Genomic DNA, 17,263 nt, shown 5'->3' with positions numbered 1-17,263 from the left:
ACAAGCAGGCAAGCCCCAGCTAGGGGAACCCCGGGGCAGGCCGCCAGGCACGGGCAGCTGGAGCAGACGGTTCCCACCGTGGCACAAGGAACGTGGCCTGAGGAGGGGAGTGGGGTCTAGTGGTTAGAACAGGGGGGTGAGGGGGCTGGGAGCCAGGACACCGGGGTTCCCTCCCTGGCTCTGGGAGGGGACTGGGGTCTAGTGAGCTAGAGGGGTGAGGGGGCTGGGAGCCAGGACACCTGGGTTCACTGCCTGGCTCTCGGAGGGGAGTGGGGTCTAGTAGGTTAGAGGGGTGAGGGGGCTGGGAGCCAGGACTCCTGGGTTCTGTCCCTGGCTCTAGGAAGGGAGTGGGGACTGGTGGATTAGAGCAGGGCGGGCTGGGAGCCAGGACTCCTGGGTTCTCTCCCCAGCTCTGGGAGGGAAGTGGGGGCTGGTGGTTAGAGCACAGACTGCAACCAGGTGGGCAATGGGGTTGGGGAGGCGCGTCAGGGGCTGGGGGCGACGCGGGGGACACGCCGCTCCCTGGGAACGGCCCACAAAGCAGGCCGCGGATCTCGCTGGGACGTCGCCGCCCGCTGGGGACAGCCGCGGCCATAGTTTATTGTCCCGCCTTTTCGTACAAAAACACACCTTCCAAAAATAAATACTCCGCCCTGCGCAGGGCCGGCCCCGGCCTCCCGGGGGCGCCCGCGGGCAGCGTAGGGGCCGGAGCAGGGCCTGGCTCGGCTGGGCCTGGCTGAGTCCCGGGGCCGAGGCCGGGCCAGCACGTCTGGTCCATCCCGCGCGGTGGCCGGCTCCGAGGGGCAGCCGGCGGTGGCTGGGAGCGTGGGGCGAGGCGGGCTCGGGGCTCAGCCAGCGTTTTCAGTGCCCGCCTGGGGCTGGGCTGGCTGCCCGGCCTCCTCCTCCTCCATGGCCGTGTCCGGGCAGGGGGGGGCGCTGCTGCCCTCCTCCATGGGCTCCAGCGTGGCGCTCAGCTCCATGGCGTGCGACTCCGTGTCGAAGAGGGGCGCCAGGCGGGGGGCTGGGTGACTGCCACAGTCCAGGCAGGCCTGGGGGGGGGAAGAGCAGGAGAAGCGGGTCAGTGCGCCCAGGGCACCCCCTACCTGGCGGCCAGGGAGCTGGGTGGGTCCGGGCCCCCCTCACCGTGACGTTGATGGCCTTCGGCAGCAGCCCCTTCTTCACCCAAGGGTGCACCGCGGCCAGCTCCTTCTTCTGCTCCTCGGTGAAGCGCGGCTGGTGCTTCTGCATCTCCCGCAGCTTCTCCCGGTCGGCCTGGAGCACGGCGGCCGTGGGGCTGCGGGGCACAGAGCAGCGTCAAGGGGGGGTGACCCGGCCCTGCCTCCCCTCTCAGCGCTGCCCCCTGCCTGCCAGGCTCCCACATGCCCCCGCCAGCTCCCCCCCTCACTCTGGCCCCGATCGCCAGCCTGGCCTCTGCCCCCCAGATCTGCTCCCCCCGCCCCAATCCCCAGCCCTGCCTCTGACCCCAGATCTGCTCCCCCCTTGCCCCAATCCCCAGCACCGCCTCCGCCCCCCAGATCTGCACCCCCATCACCACTGCCCCTCTCCCCGATCTCCAGCCCCACCGCTGTCCCCCCGACGTGCTCCCCAATCACTTCACCCTCACCCCGATGGCCAGCCCGGCCTCTGCCCCTCATATCCCTGCCGCCTCCCCCGATCTCCGTACCCCCTTGTTTGCTCCCTAGAGGGGCAGGTGCCCCAGGGCAGCTGCTCGATCCTCTCCCGCCCCCGCCCTGCCCTCCCGGCTGCGGGCTCAGGCCAGGGGTCCCTGGCACTCACCGGGCAGGCAGCTGGTAGGTCATCATCACCTTCTCGTCCGTGTTGGCCATGAGCAGCCAAAGGGGGTCCTGCAGCACGTACTTGACGAACTGCTCGCCAGCCCCGCCCACGCCCCCGCCCACGCCCGGCGGCTGCCCCGCCCGCTCCGGCTCCGACGAGTCGATGCTGCCGAAGTACTTGCTGGTGTGGCTGCTTTTACTGCTGGCTGCACGGGGCCGGGGAGGGGGGAAACAGAGGGGAGGCAGGAGAGGAGGGCAAATCAGCACCAGAGCCAGGGAGAGAACCCAGGAGTCCTGGCTCCCAGCCCCCCCTGCTCTAACCCACCAGCCCCCACTCACCTCCCAGAGCCAGGGAGAGAACCCAGGAGTCCTGGCCTCCCCTGCTCTAACCACTGGACCCCACTCTCCTCCCAGAGCCAGGCAGAGAACCCAGGGGTCCTGGCTCCCAACCCCCCCTGCTTTAACCCACCAGCCCCCACTCGCCTCCCAGAGCCGGGGAGAACCCAGGAGTCCTGACCGCCCCTGCTCTAACCACTAGCACCCACTGCCCTCCAGGAGCTGGGGAGAGAACCCAGGAGTCCAGGATCCCCCACCAAAGCCTCAAGCCCATCCCCTCCCAGCCCGTTGCTTACTGGTGCCGCAGGCTGAGGTGCTGCCCCCCCCGGAGCCGGAGCCGGAGCCCATGGAGCCGCTGCCCGAGGCGGCCGAGCCGGTCCCGGAGCGCGAGTCCTCCTGCAGCAACAGGTCCAGCAGGTCGCTGGAGCTGGACAGGGCGTCGTTGTTGGAGGAGTCCTGAGCTTCCACCTGCCGGGACAAGGGGCGGGGGGGGGGGGGAAGAGAGGAGATCAGGACTGACCTGGGGGGCTGCACATACACCTCCCCCAACTCACACCCTCCCCAAAACACGGGGCTGGTAAGTGCCAGAGCCGGGGAGAGAACCCAGGAGTCCTGGCTCCCAGCCCCGCCTGCTCTAACCACTAGACCCCACTCCCCTTCCAGAGCTGGGGAGAGAACCCAGGAGTCCTGGCTCCCAGCCCCCCCCCCCCGCTCTAACCACTAGACCCCACTCCCCTTCCCAGCGGGCGGCTCCTTACCAGGCAGGTTTCCTTCTGCGGGCCGAGCTCGCCGGCCCCCGCCGGCCCGCCGGCCCCACCGCTTCCCGGCCCAGGCTGGCCACCTGGCGCCTCCTGCCGCTCGGCCGCCTTGGGGGCCTCCTCCATCTGCAGCAGGTTGAGCTGGAGCGGGGAGCTGCAGCGGGAGTCGAAAGGGGGCGAGTGGGGCCGCTCAGGCGTGGTGGAGCGCGAGGCCTCAGGGGGGCCGAAGGGCTCCCCCCCGAAGGGGGCCGGGAAGTACGGCGGGGGCAGGACGTAGTTGGGCAGCATCAGGGCCACCACGGGGGCCACCAGAGGGGCGGGGAAGTGGGGGGGGGGCTCAGTGGGGGGCTGGCTGGGCGGGAAGACGGGCACCACGGTGGGGAAGGGCAGGGGGGGGGCCGCGGTGGGCCAGGGGCCGGGGGGAGGCGAGGAGCCGGTGCTGTCGGAAGCCTTGTGCTGCTTGACACGCTTGGCCTTGGATTTGCCGCGCCGGCCGGCGCCCCGCCGTGGGCCGCGGTGCCCTGCTGGGAGAAGACAAGGCGGGGGGTTAGCGAAGGGGGCGGGGAGCTGGGCACGAGCCCCCCCTCGCCCCCGGATACAGCCCACCTGGCTCGGCGCCCTGCCCGGCTGGCGAGTCGAAGACGTGGAGCTGGCTCAGCTCCTGGAAGCGGGTGAGGAACGCCAGCTCCTCCTGCTGGGTGTGGACGGACAGCACCTCCTTGGTGAGCCCCACGCGGCGGTACTGCTCCCGGTCGGGGGCGGGCGCGGCCCCGGGGCCCTCCTCCAGCATTGCTGTGTCTGGGGAAGAGACCAAGGCGGGGGGGAGGAGGGGTCAGCTGGGGGGGGCCGCCGCAGACAGGGAGAAACAGCGGCCAACAGCGAGCGAGCGAGCGGCAGAGCCGGGGATGGAACCCAGGAGTCCTGGCTCCCAGCCCCCTCTAACCACCAGCCCCCAGGACCCTCCCAGAGCCAAGGATAGAACCCAGGAGTCCTGGCTCCCAGCCCCCTCTAACCACTAGCCCCCACTCCCCTCCCAGAGCCAGGGATAGAACCCAGGAGTCCTGGCTCCAGCCCTTCCCCCTACCATGCCATCAGTACCCAGGGGAGGACCCTGTGTGGGGGCTCCCCGCAGCCGAGGGGCCGTTGCCAAGCAGCTGTGCTTTGTTTGGGGACCCCCCAGCCCCCACCCCCAGCCCAGCGGGGGCTTCGCCAGCGACTCGGCCGCCATCAAGGAAGGAAACAAAGGAGGGAAAAAGAGATGTCAGCTGGAGGCAAAAAAAGAAGAAAGAAAATCCACTGGGGGAGGGCCACGAATCCAGCGGCCAGCCCGGCCCCGGCCCCCCCCAGGAGTCACCCACAGGGCTGTCCTGTCGGCAGGCGTGGGGTAAGGGGGAAAAAGGCAAATTAAACCCAGCACCCCCGCCCCTGAGAGCCGTGGAAGGAAGAGGTTACGCGGGGGGGGGGGGAGAGGGGAGCAGAGGCTGCTGGGGAGATGACCCCCCCCCCCGAATATTACGCTGCTACTGAGACGTGGCGGAGATGGGGGGGGCCCTGACGGCAGGGGGAGATCCGGGCGGCTCTCTGCCGCAGCCGGGGGTGGGGGGGGGCAGATCCAGCCAGCCGGAGTCGCCCAGCGCGGGGGGCCGGGCGGGGGGCCGACGCGGCCCCGGTCCGGGCCCCTCCCGTGCCCAATTCCGGGGCTGCCCCCTCCCGTACCCGATTCCGGGGCTTTCTTATCTCCCACGTGGACGATGGTACTGCTGAAGCTACACTGACTGGTGACGGACACCACGCTTTCGGCTTTGCTGGGCAAGGCCAGCGGGGCCAGCGGGGGTCCCACCGCCGCGGCGGGTTCCTCCTCCTCCCTCCTGGGCTGGCTCGGCTGCATTTCCTCCGCCGCATCTGTTCAAAGAGACAACGAGGGGTTAATGAGGGGAGCGGAGGGGGGGGCGCCACGGGCCCCGGGGAGGGCGAGAAATAAAACGAACCACCACCGAAAAAAAACCTTCCGGGGCCATTTTCCTCGGGGCGGGGGGAAAACGGGGCCACGGTGCCGAACGGTGGCCCCAAATCGTTTCGATTTCAAGGGCGTTTCGGTGTCGGGAGCCGGCCAACGTTTCCACCCGCCCCGGCTTTAACGCGCCGAAGGGAGGGACGTCCGCGGCGCCGAAGGGAGGGACGTCCGCGGCGCCGAAATGTCTCCCCGGCCGGCCGAATTTCCCCTTTTCTGGCCCAGCAGGGGGAAAACCAGCTGGAGATCTCGGGCCGTTAGCAGCAGCTGCCCCCGGCCAGCACCAGGACCCCCCTCCATCGAGCCCCGTCAGCAGCAACAGGGTAATATCCAGAGGGAGAGACAGGGCAGCAGGCGGGCTGAGGAGGGTAGGGGGGCAACCCGGCAGGGGGGACGATACCTTTTGCCGAGCTGGCCGGCTCCCTGCCTGCCCTCTGTTTGTCGTCGTCGGAGTTGGAGGAACCGGTGTAGGACGAAGAGCCGCATTTCCGCTTCACCCGGCTGGGGATGTTGCAGCTTTCCAGATACCTAAAAAAAAGCCACAGGGACCAGAGTTAGCGGGGCCAAGGGATCCTTATATAACCAGCCGCCCCGCCCCAGAGGTGGCCGCATCTCGGCGCCGGGTGACCCCCCAGTGCGGGGACCGGCTCTGTGATGGGGTCTCCGGTCCCTCCTCACCTGATGATCCCGTCCAGGCAGTTGATTTGCTGGTAGGAGTAACTGGAGGCCTCCTTCCTGCCCGACTCCTTGGAAGCCACCACGTGGCCCGGGCCCCTCTGCACCTCACAAGGGGCCTCCCTGCCCGGCCCGCCACCATCCTGGGGTGTCCCCGGGCCTGCAACGAGAGGGGACCCGGTTCAGCTGGAGCAGCCTTCGATCCGCCCCCCACGCGTCTCCCAAGCGACTGGGGGTGACCAAAGAGGGGCTGGTACCCAGGATGGCAAACCTGCCTCCCCCAGGCCTCAGGAGCCCCAGGGCTCTCACCTGCGCGGGGGGGCTTGGCAGCCGGCGGCTTGGCGCGGGACTCGATGAACACCTGCTGGCCCTGGTTCTTCACCATGTGCACGTCCTTGCAGAACTGCTGGAAGGTCATCTGCGGACAGGAGGTGGGGTCAGGGCAGCGGGAATGAGGCCCTGCTCCCAGTCTCCCCCATGCTCCCCCCCACTCTCACTACTAGCCCCCACTCCCCTCCCAGAGCCAGGGAGAGAACCCAGGCGTCCTGGCTCCCAGCCCCCGCTGCCCTCCCAGAGCCAGGGAGAAAACCCAGGAGTCCTGGCTCCCAGCCCCCGCTGCTCTAACCACCAGCCCCCACTCCCCTCCCAGAGCCAGGGAGAGAACCCAGGAGTCCTGGCTCCCAGCCCCCGCTGCTCTAACCACCAGCCCCCACTCCCCTCCCAGAGCCAGGGAGAGAACCCAGGAGTCCTGGCTCCCAGCCCCCGCTGCTCTAACCACCAGCCCCCACTCCCCTCCCAGAGCCAGGGAGAGAACCCAGGCGTCTTGGCTCCCAGCCCCCGCTGCTCTAACCACCAGCCCCCACTCCCCTCCCGGAGCCGGGGAGAGAACCCAGGAGTCCTGGCTCCCAGCCCTCCAGCTCTAACCGCTAACCCCCACTCCCCTCCCGGAGCCGGGGAGAGAACCCAGGAGTCCTGGCTCCCAGCCCTCCAGCTCTAACCGCCAGCCCCCACTCCCGTCCCGGAGCCGGGGCTCTTACCGGCCGCTGGGCCTGCGTCTCCTCGGCGGGGAGGCCGTTGCTGTCGCTGGAGGAGGCCGCGCTCAGGAACTGCTCGTGGGACGCGTTGCTGGCCAAGCTGCAGAGCCCCACGGAGCCATTGCTGTGCACAGGCTGCGGGGGGGCGGGAGGGAGGCAGAGGGGGGGGTTAGCAGCCGGAGGGAGGCATCTCGGGGTGGGGGGGCTAAGGAGGGAGCGCGGCCCACCTGGAGGAGCAGCCGGCGGATCTGCTCTGAGAGCTCCTGGATGTCAGGCTCCAGCGGCCGCATCTTGAGCGCCTTGGGGGCCGTGAAGACGTCTTCGTTGAGGGGACCCCTGCGCGGTGCGGGAGGAGAGAAGGGTCAGGGTGAGGCTGGGTGGGCCCGGGAACCGCGAGCCGGCCGGAGATCCTCGGAGGCGGGGGGTCTCCCCCCCGGCCAGGCAGGGCCCGGGACTCACGTGCGCACTTTGTGACGCCCCATGACGAAGGAGACCTTGCGGCTCCAGGGGTTGACGAAGCTGGACCAGCTGGTGTCGATGGTGACGTACTCGCCGTTGCGGGTGCAGAAACGGAGCGGGGAGTGGTCGAAGGGCTGCCCGCCGTACTGGAGAACTGGGGGGGCAAAAGGAGGAAGAGGGATCAGTGTCTCAGACACACACGTCCCATTCCCCTCCCAGAGCTGGGGAGAGCACCCGGGAGTCCTGGCTCCCAGCCCCCCCCCCTTCCGCTCTAACCACTAGCCCCCACTCCCCTCCCAGAGCTGGGGAGAGCACCCGGGAGTCCTGGCTCCCAGCCCCCACCTGCTCTAACCACGAGCCCCCACTCCCCTCCCAGAGCTGGGGAGAGAACCCACAAGTCCTGGCTCCCAGCCCCCCCAGCTGCTCTAACCACTAGCCCCCACTCCCCTCTCAGAGCTGGGGAGAGAACCCACAAGTCCTGGCTCCCAGCCCCCCCCCCACCTGCTCTAACCACTAGCCCCCACTCCCCTCCCAGAGCTGGGGAGAGCACCCGGGAGTCCTGGCTCCCAGCCCCCCCCCCCCTTCCGCTCTAACCACTAGCCCCCACTCCCCTCCCAGAGCTGGGGAGAGCACCCGGGAGTCCTGGCTCCCAGCCCCCACCTGCTCTAACCACGAGCCCCCACTCCCCTCCCAGAGCTGGGGAGAGAACCCACAAGTCCTGGCTCCCAGCCCCCCCAGCTGCTCTAACCACTAGCCCCCACTCCCCTCTCAGAGCTGGGGAGAGAACCCACAAGTCCTGGCTCCCAGCCCCCCCCCACCTGCTCTAACCACTAGCCCCCACTCCCCTCCCAGAGCTGGGGAGAGCACCCGGGAGTCCTGGCTCCCAGCCCCCCCCACCTGCTCTAACCACTAGCCCCCACTCCCCTCCCAGAGCTGGGGAGAGCACCCAGGAGTCCTGGCTCCCAGCCCCCCCTGCTCTAACAACTACACCCCACTCCCTTCCCAGAACTGGGGAGAGAACCCAGGAGTCCTGGCTCCCAGTCCCTTCTGCCCGTGGCCTCTCCAATGCAAGGAACTCACTAAGCAAGACACGGCCAGAGGATGCCAGTTGGTGAAAACCCCCCAAGGCCAGGCTGATCTGGGGCGGGGACAGGGGATTCCTTCCTGACCCCAAACTGGCAATCTGTTGGACCCCGAGCAGGTGAGCTAGCCCCATCACCCAGACAGCTTGGGAGCGGTTTCATGTGCCAGCAAAGGTCACCAGCCCACCCGGGAGCTGAGCTCGGACATTTCAAAGGAAGGTGGAAAAAAAAAATCCCAGAACAGATTTTGCCAGTTGCCCGCGGGGAGGAATCTCCCTTCCTGACCCCGGCAGGCTCCAGGCTGAAGCCCTGAAGCATGAGAATGGATTAGAGTCAGCATCCGAACGGGGAGCTGCAAATGACGCTCACCCTTTGGTTCTTCCCCCCAGGCACCCTTGGGATCCCCCCTTTCCCACTCAGACACCCCCAGGGTCCCCCCCCCACTCACTTTTTTTGTGGATGGCCAGCATGAGCGGCCTGTCCTCCGGGTGCAGGTAGAAGAGGACGGGCGTGCCAATCAGGTCCTGGGGGAGGTAACCCAGCAAGGGGGCAGCCCTGGGAAATCAGACGGGCACCGTGAGCTGGCGTTCCGGGGCGGGCCCCACCACCCACCAAGGTCCCAGCCTCGACAGGACCCGCAGCCCAGCTACAGAGAAGGTTGACCCAAAGCAACAGGCGGTTAGGGGGCGGCGCTGGCCTGCAGGGGACCCTTCAAGCTTCGCGGTGGTGCTGGATCCGGTGCTGGGGGGCAGCCCGGATACACAGAAGGGGTCTCCCCCGCCCATCCCGGGCTCGGCCAACTTGCTCACCTCTCGTCCACGTCCTGGAACAAGCAGCTGGGGGTGTGCCTGGTGGTGAAGATCCGCTTATCGGTCGGGATCCGGGGAGCTGGGGCGGGGAAGAGATGCAGGCTGGGGTTAGGACACAGGCTGGGGGGCACAGGAAGGGGCCGAGGGGTCTCCCTTGGCCTGTCCGCCCCCCAAGCCCTGTTCCCCCGCCCCAGCTCACCTTCGTATCCCGAGTGGATGAGCTCGGCGACGAGCAGGCAGCAGGGCTGGCCCTCGGCGCTGTCCGAGGGGCGCACCTTGGCCAGGTAGGGGGTGAGCCGGAAGGGGGAGTAAGACAGCTCCCGCCCACGGGCGCGGCCTCCGCTGAGAAACAAACGCCTGCAATAAGACCAGAGGCCAGAGGAGACCGGGACCAACCAGCAACGACAACCGCAGGACCCCTCTGCCCCAGCCCCCCCGGCACTGGGGGGCCGCCCGTCCCAGTCCCAGATCCCCTCCTCCCGGGCACGGCTGGGAACATGGCATGTGGGGTCCCCTTCCCCACCCCAGATCCCACCCTCCCGGAAGCGGCTGGGAACATGGGGCATGGGGTCCCCGCCCCGGATCCCCTAGGCACTGCTGGGAACACGGGGCATGGGGTTCCCTTCCCTCCAGATCCCCCAGCTTCCAGGGAGCTGCTGTGAGCACGGGGTGCCCTGCCCCTCCCGGTGGCACTGCCCATGCTGAAGGGAGCGAGTGGGAAGAGGGGGCGCAGACAGGATCAGCTCGGCTTCCCCAAACAGAGGGGAGCTTGGGGCGGGAGCAAGCCTGGGCCCAAGCAGACCGATCCGGGGCCGGCTGAGATATTCCTCCCCGTTCGCCAACTTGAGGAGCTCCCGTCTCGCAGCCTGGAAAGGCTGGGATGTGGGGCACAAGGCCACAGGGGGCCCGGTGCGGCAGAGGGCGAAGGGGAGCTGGCTGGGGTCTGCCGCGTGGGATCTGAACGCCGGGCACGACCCAGCACCCAGGGGCCCCCGCAGCGCTGCACCCCCTCACCCCGTCCGAGGTGACACCCGGCCTGCTGTGGGTGGAACTCACCTGATCCGGCAGAAGACCGATTTCTCTTGGGTGTAGCCCACGGCGGCCGCAGCTGGGGACAAAGACCGAAGGGCAGGGGGTTAGTGGGGGCTAGGAAGGCTCTATGTGCCCCTCCCAGAGCTGGGGGAGAGAACCCAGGAGTCCTGGCTCCCAGCCCCCTGCTCTAACCACTAGACCGCACTCCCCTCCCAGAGCCGGGAGAGAATCCAGGAGTCCTGGCTCCCAGCCTCCTGCTCTAACCACTGGACCCCACTCCCCTCCCAGAGCTGGGAGAGAACCCAGGAGTCCTGGTCCCCTGCTCTAACCACTAGACCTCATGCCCCTTCCAGAACAGAATCCAGGAGTCCTGGCTCCCAGCTCCCTGCTCTAACCACTAAACCCCACTCCCCTCCCAGAGCCGGGAGAGAATCCAGGAGTCCTGGCTCCCAGCCCCCCTGCTCTAACCACTGGACCCCAGATGGGCATCTGAGAAGACCCTGGCCCCGGATCCCACCCCCCACCCCGCCCCGGTCCCAGGCACTCACTGGCCGAGGTGCAGGTGCTCCAGGAGGGCAGGTGGTAGGGGGCGGTGGAGGCGTAGAAGATGCTGACGTCCTGGGGGGCCAGGAACTCGGCGAAGGTGGCCCCCTTGAAGACCTCCCTCTTGCAATGCAGGACGAGGGCCGCCTGGTCCGAGATGTACAGGATCTTGCCGGTGACGAAGGAGACGGCCACGGCGAACGTGTCCTGCGCGGAGAGGGGGCAGTTGGGAGGCAGGGCGGGGCAGCGGGCGCGGGCTGGGGGGGGAGACGGACAGGGCTTGCAGGGCCGGGGAGGGGGGATCCCGGGAGCCGGGGCCCCCGCGGGGGGGCACTCACGGGGTTCTTGCGGGTGTACTCGGAGGTCATGCCCTCCAGCTCGGCGACGGTGTAACTGGCCACATCCAGGTGGCAGGGCTGGCTCTCGTCGAGGGTCCACAGCTGGTAGTAGTCGTGGCTGGCTGCGGGGGGGGGGAGCAGAGAGCCCGTCAGCGCTGGGGGCCTGGGCACCCCCTGCCCGCCACGGGCCGGGCACGGCTCGGCCGGCCCTGCCCGGCAGCCTCCGTGGTGCCGTACCGCGGGCGGGCGGGTCCCTTTGGGATCTCGCCCCCCCCCCCCCCCGCCCTCCCCCAGGCCCGCCGCGCCCCGCAGCGCCCCCTACCTTGGACCCGTTTGACGCAGGACAGCGCGTACTGCAGGGTGGCCAAGGTGCCCGACTGGCCCTTGCCGCGTTTCTCCGAGGGCAGCCGGATCTTCATCTCCTTCAGCGCCTTCATCAGCTCCTTCTGGGTCTTCACCCGCGCGGACTGCTCGCTGCTGCAGGGGGCATGGGGGGGGCTGGTGAGCCACCGGCCCAAGCCCCCACCACCAGCACCGCGAGGGGCAAAGGGCGGTGCCCAACACCCCCCCGCTGGGGGGTAGCCGCACACCACCCGGCCGCAGGGAGGGGGAAGGAGTTGCCCACGGTCACGTTGTGGGACCGTGGCTGACCCAGGAAGAGAACTCAGGCGTCCCGGCTCCCAGCCCCCCACCCCCATACTAACCCACCGCCCCCCTCCCAGAGCTAGGGTGAGAACCCAGGCGTCCCGGCTCCCAGCCCCCCACCCCCATACTAACCCACCGCCCCCCTCCCAGAGCTAGGGTGAGAACCCAGGCGTCCCGGCTCCCAGCCCCCCACCCCCATACTAACCCACCGCCCCCCTCCCAGAGCTAGGGTGAGAACCCAGGCGTCCCGGCTCCCAGCCCCCCACCCCCATACTAACCCACCGCCCCCCTCCCAGAGCTAGGGTGAGAACCCAGGAGTCCCGGCTCCCAGCCCCCCACCCCCATACTAACCCACCGCCCCCCTCCCAGAGCTCGGGTGAGAACCCAGGCGTCCTGGCTCCCAGCCCCCACCTCCCGCCTACCTGCAGCCGCTGGTGGAGGGGTTGTCCTGCTCGGAGCTGGTGCTCAGCAAGCTGTAGGCGATGGAGCTGGTGGGGGGCGATGGGCTCTGGGAGTTGGTGCTGCGAGGGGGCGGGAGGGGGAGGGAGAGAGACGGGGGCTGTTCAGAACTGCGGCCCCGCTGCCCGGCGGGAACGGCACGAGGGGGCCCCGGCGTCCTCCGCAACGTGGGGGGGCCCTGAGGCAGGCCCGGAGGGGCCACCGCTCTTTTCGGGGGGGGGAAATCAGAGCTAGCAACCCAGGCCCCCATGGGCACCCCTTCCCCCCCAAAATTCCAGGCACAAATGGGCAGAGGGGTTCCTCCCCCCATTCCCAGGCTGGGGGGGGCACAGACCACACCCATCACCTAGGTCACCCTGACCTGCCTTCTAGACACCCCACCATCCTCACTCCCTCCTCTTCCCGGGATGGATCCCCCACACTCCCGCCCTACGCCAGCGTGTCACACCACACCAGCCCTGCCTCTGCCCCCGGACGCCAGGGTCCACAAACGTGGCGAGGCGTGCCGGCAGCCGGCCCATGCCCCGGATGCTGGGGTCCACGAACCGGCCCGCGCCTCTCCATGCCCCTGGACGCCAGGGTCCACAAACGTGGCGAGGCGTGCCGGCAGCCGGCCCATGATGGGGTCCACGAACCGGCCCGCGCCTCTCCATGCCCCCGGACGCCAGGGTCCGCCAGCTGGCCCACGCCCCTCCATGCCCCCGGACACCAAGGTCCACAAACGTGGCGAGGCGTGCCGGCAGCCGGCCCATGCCCCCGGATGCTGGGGTCCGCGAACCAGCCCGCGCCTCTCCATGCCCCCGGACGCCAGGGTCCGCCAGCTGGCCCACGCCCCTCCATGCCCCCGGACACCAAGGTCCACAAACGTGGAGAGGCGTGCCGGCAGCCGGCCCATGCCCCCGGATGCTGGGGTCCGCGAACCAGCCCGCGCCTCTCCATGCCCCCGGACGCCAGGGTCCGCCAGCTGGCCCACGCCCCTCCATGCCCCCGGACACCAAGGTCCACAAACGTGGCGAGGCGTGCCGGCAGCTGGCCCATGCCCCCGGATGCTGGGGTCCACGAACCAGCCCACGCCCCTCCATGCCCCCGGACACCAAGGTCCACAAACGTGGCGAGGCGTGCCGGCAGCCGGCCCATGCCCCCGGATGCTGGGGTCCACGAACCAGCCCGCGCCCCTCCATGCCCCCGGACGCCAGTGTCCACAAACGTGGCGAGGCGTGCCGGCAGCTAGCCCATGCCTCTGGACGCCGGGGTCCGCCAGCCCGCCTGCGCCCCTCCGTGCCCCCGGGGTCCACGAACTGGCCCGCGCCTCTCCGTGGCCCCGGACGCCGGGGTCCGCACCCCTCCCCCCGCCCTACCTCTTGCTGCTCTCGGTGGTCTCCAGCAGGGCCGAGTCCTTGCCGTTCCCGCTGCTGCTGCAGTCGCTCCGCAGGGAGTCCCGGCCGTGCGACTCGTTGCCGCTGGACCCGTTGCTGTTGGCGTCCATGTCGTCGGTGGCCCGGCCCTGGGGCTCGGCCCCTCGCTGGGCCCGGGTCCGCCGGGGGGCTCCGGAGTTGGCCCCAATCACGCTTGCTCCCTCGAAGGGCGTCTGGCCCGGCTCGCAGCTGGCACTCATGATCGGGGAGGACCCGGGGACATCACCCGGCCCGCGGGGAGGAGCAGGGGTCGGGGCAGGAGACGGATCCGGTCGGAGAAGTCGTAGGCTGTACCTGTGAGAGCAGAGGGGGGCAGGTGGTTAGAGGCACCGGGCCCCCCACCGACTCATAGATCCAGCCAACACCAAGAGGCTGCGGGGGGACCCCCCCCACGCCAGGGCACTTCCCCGCACCGGCTCCTGGGGGATTGATCGACTTTGACACAGACCCTTCCTCCGCCACCCTGCTGGCTCTTAACCCTAAATTCACCCCCCATTTCCTGAGCCCAGCCAGCCCTGGCAAACACCCCCTGCACCCGAGGCGTGGTGGATGAAAGGAACTCTCCATCAGACCCCATGGCACACGGATAGGCAGGGTTATTACTCACCAAAAATACACTGCTAAGGGACAAACGCTGCCCAGAGCCCGGGAGAGAACCCAGGAGTCCTGCCTCCCAGCCCCACTGCTCTAACCCACCAGCCCCCACTCCCCTCCCAGAGCCAGGGAGAGAACCCAGGAGTCCTGGCTCCCAGCACCCCCTGCTCTAACCCACCAGCCCCCACTCCCCTCCCAAAGCCGGGGAGAGAACCCAGGAGTCCTGGCTCCCAGCACCCCCCCCCCCGCTCTAACCACTAGACCCCACTCCCCTTCCAGAGCTGGGGAGAGAACCCAGGAGTCCTCGCTCATAGTCCACGCCTCCTCTCCCCTGCATCACTTCCGACAGCCAGGCCAGAGCCCCTGGGTGTCGTTTGGACGCACCCCAGAGATCCGGGTGCCGAGCCCCACCCCAGATGTCGGCCCCTTTCTCCCGAGCCCATGGGGCCCACGGCAGCCCAGTGAGCGCTTAGCCCAGTGAGCCGCCGTGGGTCTATTTCAGGGCCCCAAGCCGGCCTATTCTTAGCGCGGCTGTTTGCTCTCAGCCTGATTGGGGCCACGAGGCGCTTGACGCTCGGCCGGGAAGCTCTTCGCCACCTGGCTATATTTAGCCCCCGTCCGAGAGACGGGGGGAGCCGAGCCGATCTGGGCCGGAGCCAAAGGGTTTGTACACAGAGAGTTGGCAAAGACGCCGTGGAACGACCCGGAGCCGCCCATTTCGCGGCCGCGAGGTCCGCCCGGCTGCAGGGACCCCCGAGAGCCCCACGAAGACTCGCCCATTTCACATCGCCTCCTCCGCTTTAGCGACCAGGCAGGGCCCGAGCACCGCGGGCCACGTTGCCCTGGCAACAAGAGGCAGTGATGGGGGAAGTCAACCCCGGTTACCAGAGAAACTGTGAATTGGGCTCTCGGGTCCTGACAGATACATACACCAACAAATGGATTTTTTTTTTAAATGCTTCTTTGGACAGACAGACATTGGGGATGGACAGACACTTTTACTGCTGGACACCCAGATCTTCTGGATGCGAAAAGCAAGGGACCTGATCCCACAGTTAACGGAACCGAACGCAAGGTGTGGACCACCTCAACTCCTCACCGTGACCGGGATGAGCTGTGTGGGTGCTCAGCCGTTTTGGAAAGGGGAGCCTTTATATTTAAGGGGCGTCACCACAGCTTTGAGGAGCCTCACTTTACGAGCCCAGCTTCGGCCTAAAACTTTACACCGATTCGGTTGACCAAGTGCTTGCCCACACCCCAACTGGCACAGAAGGAGCTCAGTCCGTTTAGATGCACACCTTTAATGACTTGGGTGAAAGTCTGCATGTGGCTGCTTATTCTGGAGTAAGAACACCCTGTTCAGATTTCGTTTACACTAGCAATGGAGTGAATTCAAATCAGACCAGGGCGCTCTTACTCCAGATTAAGGACTCAGATACACACCAAAGATGTATTGCTTTAACTACCCCAGAACTGTTCTGATTCGGATATCCTTTAAGGTTGCTCCCAATTGACTGGAACTGGAATATAGTGTGTCCACACGGCGTGGTGGGTGAGTGAAATTAAGATGTTTTAAAGACAATGATAATCACACCTTGATTCAATAGCCCTGAATCAATAATAAGAGAGAAAATAACAGCTCAGAGTTGGCCCGGGGGCGGGGGGGGGCGGGAAATAATCTCTTTTCTAAAGACAACACTAAACCTATCACTTGCCAGGATTACACACACACACACAGAGAAACAGGCAACAGCGGCAAACACATGGAGAAATGGGTACAGACACACACAGCAGGAGAAAAACACAACAGCTACACACACACACACTTATTCAGCAGGGAAAGACATTCCTAAGCAAGCGAGCCCTGACCTGGCTGCATCTGCAACCCAGATACAACTGCCGCGAAGGGGCTGTGAGTGTCTACACCAGAACCTTGCATCCATTTAATTTAAGGGGAGAGATTTTAAACCGATTGACACTGGTGCAAAGGGCTGCGTGGACACTTTCACGGCTTTCGTTGGGCTTATCGTGGGTAGCTACTTGAAACCAACAATAAGCCAACCCCAATCCGAAACAGCCCTCACCCTGGGGTTCGCACCAGCTGGACTAAATCGGGTTTTTAAACCAATTTAAGTGGAACCAGTGGCAAAGCCTAAATACAAACCCAAAGGGGTCAGGGGGAGGGAAACAACTGGTGTCTCCCCGCAGAGAGAAAGTAAATTTCAGCTCCTGCCTGTCTGATAAGCTCAGGAAAGAAGGAATCAAAAACCACAGACCTGCTTGCACAGCTGACTAGATTTTAAACACGACTTTCGAGAGCCACCTCCAAAACACATCAAGTCACCCACGACCCCGTCCCAAGCTTCAATTCCCGCCCCCTCCCCAAGTTACAGCTCTTGCATCCTTTTCTTTGTGTTGTTTACTAACACATTTGCTAAAGCGCACCCGACAAACCAGCCACCCCTCTCTCCAAAGCGGGCGCCCACCTATCCCGCACCAGCTTCCCACTGCCTGACCTGGCTGCATTGCAAAACCTCGCCCTACAAAAAAAAAAAAAAAGTAATATACACACAGCTTCCCGGGGCCAATTAGTATGCCAGTGACAAAGGCCAAGGGCAGGGAAACAGTCGGCTGGCACACCCTGCCTTGGAAAGCAGGACAGTGGGAACGACCGCTCCCTTTGCGGAGAGAACATTTTGTGCTGGCAGAACAAATCCCCGTGCGTCAGCTCCGGGGAGGAGCCCGCAGCCCTAGATCTGACGGGCTGCAGAGGGGGAGGGAAGGTGGTGAGGACCGGGGAGAGCCCGCAGCCGTCAAAGGGGGCAAATGCATAGAAATCTGGGCGGGTGGGGGGGGGGGGGCGAATTTCACACTCACAGTGACAGCGGTGAGTCTCTGGTGACTTTGGTGCTGCAAACCCCACCACGGCCGGCCTGTTCCTCCTGCCTGCCCAGGGCTCCAGGGTGCATCCTCCACAGCCGGGCGCCCCCGAATTGCCACCAGCGCCCGGCGGCTCTGGCAGAGACGCTGTCCCCAGTTGTGTAACACCCGGCGGCCTCGGCATTGGCCGGCCGCCGGGTGATGTCAGCGCCGTGTTACACATGCCCGCACGTGGACCGTGGTGCTGTCACCCCAGGTTCCGGGGCGGCGCTCATTGGCTGAGCGGGCCGGCCAATGGGAGCCAGGCCTGCTCGCATAATCAGCCAGCGAAAGCATCAACAAACCTCATGCCAGCTGCTGGCAGGGCATCAAAAAAAAAAAAAAAAAAAAAAAAAAT

The 17,263-nt window shown here is 66.9% G+C and overlaps 1 protein-coding gene across 1 annotated transcript; it reads right to left on the bottom strand.

Moving 5' to 3' along the window:
• Positions 1-552: 552 nt before the first annotated feature.
• PER1 (period circadian regulator 1) lies at positions 553-17,014 on the bottom strand. The gene is made up of 23 exons (XM_077806824.1): positions 16,864-17,014; positions 13,336-13,686; positions 11,941-12,039; positions 11,196-11,350; positions 10,874-10,995; positions 10,541-10,742; positions 10,017-10,068; positions 9,160-9,302; positions 8,961-9,039; positions 8,600-8,706; positions 7,070-7,223; positions 6,838-6,946; positions 6,614-6,745; positions 5,886-5,994; positions 5,580-5,736; positions 5,302-5,429; positions 4,607-4,792; positions 3,497-3,688; positions 2,891-3,411; positions 2,429-2,600; positions 1,798-2,002; positions 1,144-1,294; positions 553-1,049 (listed from the first exon to the last, which is right to left on the bottom strand). Exons 1-23 carry the CDS (start codon positions 16,953-16,955, stop codon positions 849-851), a joined length of 3,819 nt encoding a protein of 1,272 aa, XP_077662950.1. The 5' UTR covers positions 16,956-17,014; the 3' UTR covers positions 553-848.
• Between the last annotated feature and the right edge of the window lie 249 nt (positions 17,015-17,263).

The sequence above is a fragment of the Eretmochelys imbricata genome, chromosome 28 (genome assembly GCF_965152235.1).
Source record: "Eretmochelys imbricata isolate rEreImb1 chromosome 28, rEreImb1.hap1, whole genome shotgun sequence".
In the NCBI taxonomy this organism is placed as follows: Eukaryota; Metazoa; Chordata; order Testudines; family Cheloniidae; genus Eretmochelys; species Eretmochelys imbricata.
Note: the sequence above shows the minus strand (reverse complement) of the source record. Positions and strands in the feature narration are given on the sequence as shown.

Coding starts and splice junctions, on each gene's coding strand:
- PER1 (XM_077806824.1), bottom strand. CDS start 16,955: ATGCACCCTGGAGCCCTGGGCAGGCAGGAGGAACAGGCCGGCCGTGGT. Junction 10,069..10,540: donor GAGCACCTGCACCTCGGCCA/GTGAGTGCCTGG, acceptor CTTTGTCCCCAG/CTGCGGCCGCCGTGGGCTAC. Junction 5,737..5,885: donor TGCCAAGCCCCCCCGCGCAG/GTGAGAGCCCTG, acceptor CTCTCGTTGCAG/GCCCGGGGACACCCCAGGAT.